The 7473-nt window shown below is 40.1% G+C and overlaps 1 protein-coding gene across 1 annotated transcript in view; it reads left to right on the forward strand.

Annotated features, from left to right (window-relative positions):
• The window catches only part of IQGAP2 (IQ motif containing GTPase activating protein 2), a 330456-nt gene that overhangs the window by 299381 nt on the left and 23602 nt on the right, over window positions 1-7473 (forward strand). The window contains exon 28 of the mRNA XM_010847615.1: window positions 1252-1384. Within this exon, the coding sequence (XP_010845917.1) occupies window positions 1252-1384 (133 nt within the window). The remainder of the gene's footprint in view (window positions 1-1251; window positions 1385-7473) is intronic.

Genomic DNA, 7473 nt, shown 5'->3' on the forward strand with positions numbered 1-7473 from the left:
AAGAAATTACCCCAAATCCTCTTATTATGAGAAACCTTGATTTTTCTCACACTGCTAATTTTAGATATGCTCCCTGACTAAAAAAGTAACATCCATTTCTTGCGAATTTAGCTGTTCTTCTGTACTTGCTTTTTTGTCAGATTATTCCTACTAAACACCAATGTTTCCAATTCTTCTTCATTTTAAAGAAAAAACCAAAAGTCTCCCTTCATCTCCTAAATTCATCTGGTTTGTTTTTTTTTCTCTTCCACTTACATTCATCCTTTGCGTCCCTCAGCAACCATGAGAGACGATCAGCAAGGGAGCACAGGGAGGCCAGCTGTCCGTGGGAGCATGGCTGCCCGCCGGTTCCCCTCCCCCGGCCTTGGGGTGGGAAGGCAGGGCTCTTTCCGGTGGACAAGTCTTGGGTGCCCTTACGAGATACACCAAGGATACTTCAGGCATAGGAAACACTTAACACAGTTACAGACTAAAATACCTGTTCTACCTGTGCTAAGAATCCCTCCTAAGTCATTATTGCAGCACACCTGGCTTTTCTGCATCTCTTGGTTGAAATTTATGGTAGCTTAAAATGGCAGACTTTTGAAGAGTCTGAGCACTGGAGGGTGGGGCCGTTGCATGTAACTGTGTGTCTGGTCTTAACAGCCTTTCCAGCCAGCAACTGTGGTCTAGATCAATTATGAGCAGAGTAGGCTTACCTTGCATTTTCGTCAGACTGGTAACAGAAACTCTGAAAGGCTGTTGAAGGCGCAGAAGGCAGAAGTTTGTGCCAATTAAAGTAGCAAATTTGATGTTACTTAAAAAAGTGGCATACATTTCTTGTAATTCCTTATCTTCTCTTAGAACCTCTTTTGACTTCCTTTTTCTCTTTTAATTAATTGCTTAACTGCTTTTGGGATTATTTTCTCTGAAAAGACTTGATTCTTAGAGAACGTCAGTCTTGACACTTTTGTTTAGATTTCAGGGGGCATTTTTTAAATCATATTTTTTAAACAATATGCCCATAATTTAATTACACTGGCTCCATCACAAGGCCTGAGGCCTAACTGCTCTGTCTGTCCCTGTTTGAGGAGCTGGGTGCGACACCCAGAAACATGGACTCGGCTTTGCCGTCTAGTCAACCCTGAAGGTGCTAGATTGGGTCCTCCAATAAGTGTGAGAAAACACAAAGCCCTCCCCATCACTGAAGATCTCACCATTTTGATAAAACTTACAAATTTGACTCTCAATTTTTTTTTTTCCTTTTTTTAGGAAATATTTCAAAGAAGCATGTAATGTCCCTGAACCAGAAGAAAAGTTTAATATGGATAAATACACAGATGTGGTGACAGTCAGCAAGCCAGTCATTTATATTTCAATTGAAGAAATCATCAACACACATTCAGTAAGTGAGGCTGGAGGAGGGTCTTAGCAGTGGACCCAGGGTTCAGACATCAGTCTTGAGAATGTTTCGTTTCTTCAGAGAGTTACTGTGAGCTTGTGCTCCTGCTCATGTTCTTAATCCTAAAAAAAACACACTGTTTATTCCCGGCCCCTTATACACTGATGAACCTCCTTTTCCTGAAAAAGAAAAGTTCACTTTTGACATGATATGTTTATTCTCTGATTCTTAAGTGTTAGGAAGACTCCTTCTCCCAAAAAGGAGCGTTTACTTCTTCCATGATCCATCTACAGTCAGATGGTGAAGGGTTTAAGCCCCGAGCAGGGGCAGTCCTGGTATTTTCTCCACCCACCAAGGCCATACTGCCTGAACCCCATGGTCAGTCTCTCCCCATTTCGGGAATTCTCTTTGCTATTCCAGCAGTTTTCTGGGAAAATAAGAATGTTCCCTCTCTTCTAAGGTTTGGACATAAAGAGAGAGGGAATAAACAGGCTGCTCTAGGTTGGGGAGAAGAAGACTCCCATCCCCCGCCTCCAACAACAGCCATCTACAAAGAATCTCTTGTGTTGTTCTAGAAAACCCCATTTCTTAGAAGCAAGCAATTTCAGTCAGTGCTGTGTCATAGTGCCTCCCTGTTGTTCACACGCAGACATCACCGTCAACCATTAGCCTGTATTAGGTGCGTTTTAGGGGCAGGGCAGTTTTCTCAGCATTGTGAGATTCTTTGTTTAAGACCAAGCAGAACTTATTCTGAAACAGCTAGGTTCTCAAAACATAATCTTTCCAAGAACAGTTCTGGACGTGGCTACGCTAAGCTAATACTAGAAATCCTTGCAAGACCTACAAAATCAGAACCTGTGTTCTAACCAGACCCCAGGTGATTCAGACCCAGACTAAAGGTCAGGAAGCCCCAGAAGGTGGTTAAGCATACACCCAGCTTCCGATTATACACACAACTGGGGAAAACAAAGACACACCTCTCAAAGGTCTCGCCCCTGCCCCCGCCAAACCAAATATACTAACGAGCGGCAAAAATTGGCTGCCCCAAATTTCACTCTTTATTATAAAACTCTTCTAAGTAACCAAAGTTTAAATATGCGTTGGAAAAAAAGATTGGATCTACTTTTGATCTCCCCCTTTCAGGGCTGGGACAGGGAACCTTCCTTGAATTCTGCAGCAAGCTCTCCATCAGCATTTTGAGTGACCCTAAACAAAAGCAGTTCTGAAAGACCAGCTGAGGGACTGAGTGGGTTGATTAAATAAAGAGGCTATACTTGTTTACCCTATATATAAACACCCCAAGTCAGCCAGCAGACATGTCCGGTAATACCCCATTTGCGAAAATAATTTCCTAACAAATAGATCAACTCATTCATATTTGGACCTCGACCCATTTGTCTATTTCTCTGGTAAATTATTCATCTAAAAAAAAAAAAAAGTCCACATGTTAACTACACGTGTGCTAAGGACAATAGCCATGTGGAAGGAAAGGGAGATTCTTTCCCAAAGATAGCACAGAGAGAACGTTACTGTAATTCATTTAGACTGTTACTCTTTCAAGAGAAATAATCTGTTCCTTTTGTTAACAAGAATTAAAAACAGAACCCAATCCCAGGAAACATGGCTTGTAACCAATTTGGAATTCCCGTCTGTGTGTGGTTGGAAGCAGATGTAATAATGTGGGAAAAATGTAACTGCAGGGGAAGACTGCCCCTTTCTATTGTGTCTCCAAGGGAAGAGGAGTCCACATGTGGACTCGGGCATGGCAGCCACACAACTGGCCAGACCTTTGGCCATGTGCTTGACCCTCGTGCCCTAAGGAACATATAGAACCTCAAAATTAGCTCTTGAAGGAGACATTTCTAGATTTTTTTATATTCTGTAATTATCAGAACAGAGAGTAGAAAGTGGCTGCTAAATCGTCCCTTCCAGAGACGCAGCCAAATCAACTGTCCCCTCTCTTGAGAGAACAAGAATATAAATTGATTTGATCCACCTTGCTTAGTTTATTCTTGTCTTTGACTTACTTCCCCCCCAAACATCCACTGTACCACCCTTCCAGATTTCGCCATGTCTTTCTATCATCTCTATTATTCATATAGCATCTTTCTTTAAATCCAACCATAGTAGAAAAACTAGCATGCCTTGCAGTGGACAGAAACTTTAAAAGTAAATAAATGTAATGAAAACACAATAGTTGAACATGGTTGCTTCCTGGAAGCTATGCACCTGAGGCTTCCTCTCCCTTTCATAAAAACCCAACTTGTAAGTATCAGGGAATGTTAGGGAAAATGCGACAATGAACAGATAACTCTCTCCTTTGCTTATCTTCATGATTGAAACAGAGTGAACGGACTTCCCTGGTAGCCCAGTGGTTAAGAATACAAGCTTCCACTGCAGGGAGCACAGGTTTGATCCCTGGTTGGGGAAGTAAGATCCCACATAACCAAAAGCAAAGTATATATATAATTCTTTAAAAGAGAGAGAGTAGAAAGGGGAACTTCCCACGTGGTTCAGTGGCTGAGACTCCGCCTGCCAGTGCAGGGGACACGGGTTCGATCTCTGGTCCAGGAGGATTCTACGTGCTTCAGGGCAGCTAGGTCCGTACAACACCCCTACTGAAGCCCGTGCGCCCTGGAGCCTGGACTCCGCAACAGAGAAGCCGCTGCAATGGGAAGTTCGCACCACAGCTAGAGAAAGCCTGTGTACAGCAAAGAAGACCGAGCACAGCCATCAATAAATAAATCTCTCAAAATACATACATATAAAACTCTTAGAAGAAAACATAGGAGTAAATCTTTGCAGCCTTGGATAAGCAGTGATTTCTTAGATATGACACCAAATGTATAAGCCACAAAAAGAAAAAAGACACACAGACAAAAAAGACATAAATTGGACCTCCTCAAAGTCAGAAACTTTTATGCTGTAAACATTGCCGTCAGGAAATTGAGAAGACAACCAAGAAGATGAGAGAAAATTGCAGATAGTATATCTGTCAAAGAACTTGTATCCAGAATGTACAAAGAAAACATACAGCTCAATGAGGAGATAAATAATCCGATTTAAAAATGGACAACTGAAAATAAAAATGGACAGCTGTGTCGCAAATGACTCAATGAACATGGCCAAAAGGCAACCTACAGAATGGGAGAAAAACTTGCAAATCACATGTCTGACTTAAAGTTGATATCCAGAATATGTAAACCATTCCCACAATTGAACAGCAACAGAAAGCAACCCAATTCTAAAGTGAACTAGAGACTTGAATCAGTGATTTTCCAAAGAAGACAGACGACTGACAAGCACATGAAGATGTTCAGCATCACTCATGTCCAGGGAAATACAAATCAAGACTACAGTGATTTTGCCTCATTGTATAACAGAGACAGCCAATGAATCTGTCATTTGATTTGAGGAAAAAAACCAACAACACCCAAGATACCACCTTACACCCATTATGGTGGCTACTATTGATATAAAAACAAAAACTGGAAAATATGTTAGCAAAGATATAGAAAAATTAGAACCCTGTTATACTATCAGTGGGAATGTTAAATGGTACAGCTGCTATAGAAAACAATGTGATCGTTTCTCAAAAAAGTTAAGAACATATCAGTTCTGGGTATATATTCGAAAAGCAAAGTCGAAGACACTTTACCCTCCCGTTCACTGCAGCATGGTACAGTAGCCGAAAGGTGGAACCAACCAAGTGTCCATTTATAAGCATGTGGTGTAGAAAAACTGTGATGCAGACATACAGTGGAATATTATCCAGCCTTGAGTAGGAAGGAAATTCTGGATAAACCTTGAGGATGTTACGCCAAGTGAAGTAAACCAGATGGAAAACGGCAAATACTGTATCATTCCTCTTATACAAGATACCTAGAGTAGTCATTCAGAGACAGAAAACTGAAATGACGGACTGGGAAGTTGTTGAATGGATATAGTTTCAGTTTTGCAAGATTAAAGAGTTGTATAGATTGGGGGCACAGTAATGTACTTAACACTACTGAACTGTACACTTAAAAATGGTTAAGATGGTAGATTTTTTGGTCTGTATTTTACTATAATTAAAAAAAGATAAAAATAATTTTTTAAACAGGCAAATCATCTGAATAGATATTTCTTCAAGGAAGATATACAGTCATCATAAACACATGAAAAGATGCTCAGCATCATGCTTGCATACTTAGTCGCTCAGTCGTGTCCACTCTTTGTGACCCCATGGACTGCAGCCCGCCAGGCTCCTCTGTCCATGGGATTTTCCGGGCAAGAATACTGGACAGGGTTGCCTTTTTTTACTCTAGGGGATCTTCCTGACCCAGGGATCGAACTCTTGTCTCCTGCATCTCCTGCACTGGCAAGCGGATTCTTTACCACTTGAGCCACCTGGGAGCCAGGCATGTGTTAATCATATCTCAGTAAAGCTGTTGAAAAAGAGAGATTAAAAATGGCAAAGACTAATTTTATCATATGATTCAGCTTTTTGTTTTGTAAGATAATTACTCAAAACAACTGAAATATTTCCTATCACCAGGGGTACCAGTCTCATATTTTGGAAACATTGTGTTAATTTAATTCTAAATGAAAACAAAAGCAGATGTGTTGTCCTGGATGCTGCTGTTCCTCCAGAGTTATTATTTCCTCTAAGACCTGGTGAACACGCAGCAGTGTTACCATTGACTCTTTTTTTTTTTTTTTTTGAATTCTGAAAAGAAGAACCAGCTGGTACATCTGAGTCTCAGATGTATGGGCATCTCTGCCATCCCCACCCATGAAAGATCATTAATGCCAGACAGATTAAAATATCTAATAGTGCAGAAACTAGTCCAAAAGCCCACATATTGTATGATTATATATATATATATTTATATATATATATATAATATATACATATAAAAGGTCCAGAAGAGAAAAATCTATGAAAACAAGGTTGTTTTCAGATGACTGTTGAAAGATACAGTTTCTTTGGATGCGGGGTAAATGCTATAAATGCTCTAAAGTTGGCGTGATAATGGTTGCACAACTCTATGAAATATACTAATAAATGTTGAATTATACACTTTAAATGGGTGGATTGTATGATATGTGAATTATATCTTAATAAGTTTATTACTAAACATCTCAAAAAAATAAAATAGCTAATAGTGCTGATTAAAAAAAATATAACTATAGTGTTTGATTACTGTGTAATTTTTCTCTGAAGAGATATGGAAATGCCCTTGCAGTTTGCTACCATGTTAGTCAAGAGACTTCTGTATTATTTTAGATTCTTTCCCCCCAGCTTTGACTTTTTTTTCTCTTTTTTATTGGAGTGTAGTTGATTTACAATGTTATGTTAGTTTCAGGTATACAGCAAAGGTGATTCAGAATATATATGTATGTATATATATGTATGTATGTGTGTGTGTGTAAATAGGAAAAGGAGTACGCCAAGGCTGTATATTGTCACCCTGCTTATTTAACTTATATGCAGACTACATTATGAGAAACGCTGGGCTGGAAGAAGCACAAGCTGGAATCAAGATTGTCGGGAGAAATATCAATAACCTCAGATATGCAGATGACACCACCCTTATGGCACAAAGTGAAGAGGAACTCAAAAGCCTCTTGATCAAAGTGAAAGAGGAGAGTGAAAAAGTTGACTTAAAGCTCAACATTCAGAAAACTAAGATCATGGCACCCGGTCCCATCACTTCATGGCAAATAGATGGGGAAACAGTGGCTGACTTTATTTTTGGGGGCTCCAAAATCACTGCAGATGGTGGTTGCAGCCATGAAATTAAAAGACGTTTACTCCTTGGAAGGAAAGTTATGACCAGCCTAGATAGCATATTCAAAAGCAGAGATATTACTTTGCCAACAAAGGTCCATCTAGTCAAGGCTATGGTTGTTCCAGTGGTCATGTATGGATGTGAGAGTTGGCCTGTGAAGAAAGCTGAGCGCCGAAGAATTGATGCTTTTGAATTGTGGTGTTGGAGAAGACTCTTGAGAGTCCCTTGGACTGCAAGAAGATCCAACCAGTCCATCCTAAAGGAGATCAGTCCTGGGTGTTCATTGGAAGGAATGATGCTGAAGTTGAAACTCCAGTA

This window comes from Bison bison, unplaced genomic scaffold (genome assembly GCF_000754665.1).
Source record: "Bison bison bison isolate TAMUID 2011002044 unplaced genomic scaffold, Bison_UMD1.0 scf7180017864252, whole genome shotgun sequence".
Lineage (NCBI taxonomy): Eukaryota > Metazoa > Chordata > Mammalia > Artiodactyla > Bovidae > Bison > Bison bison.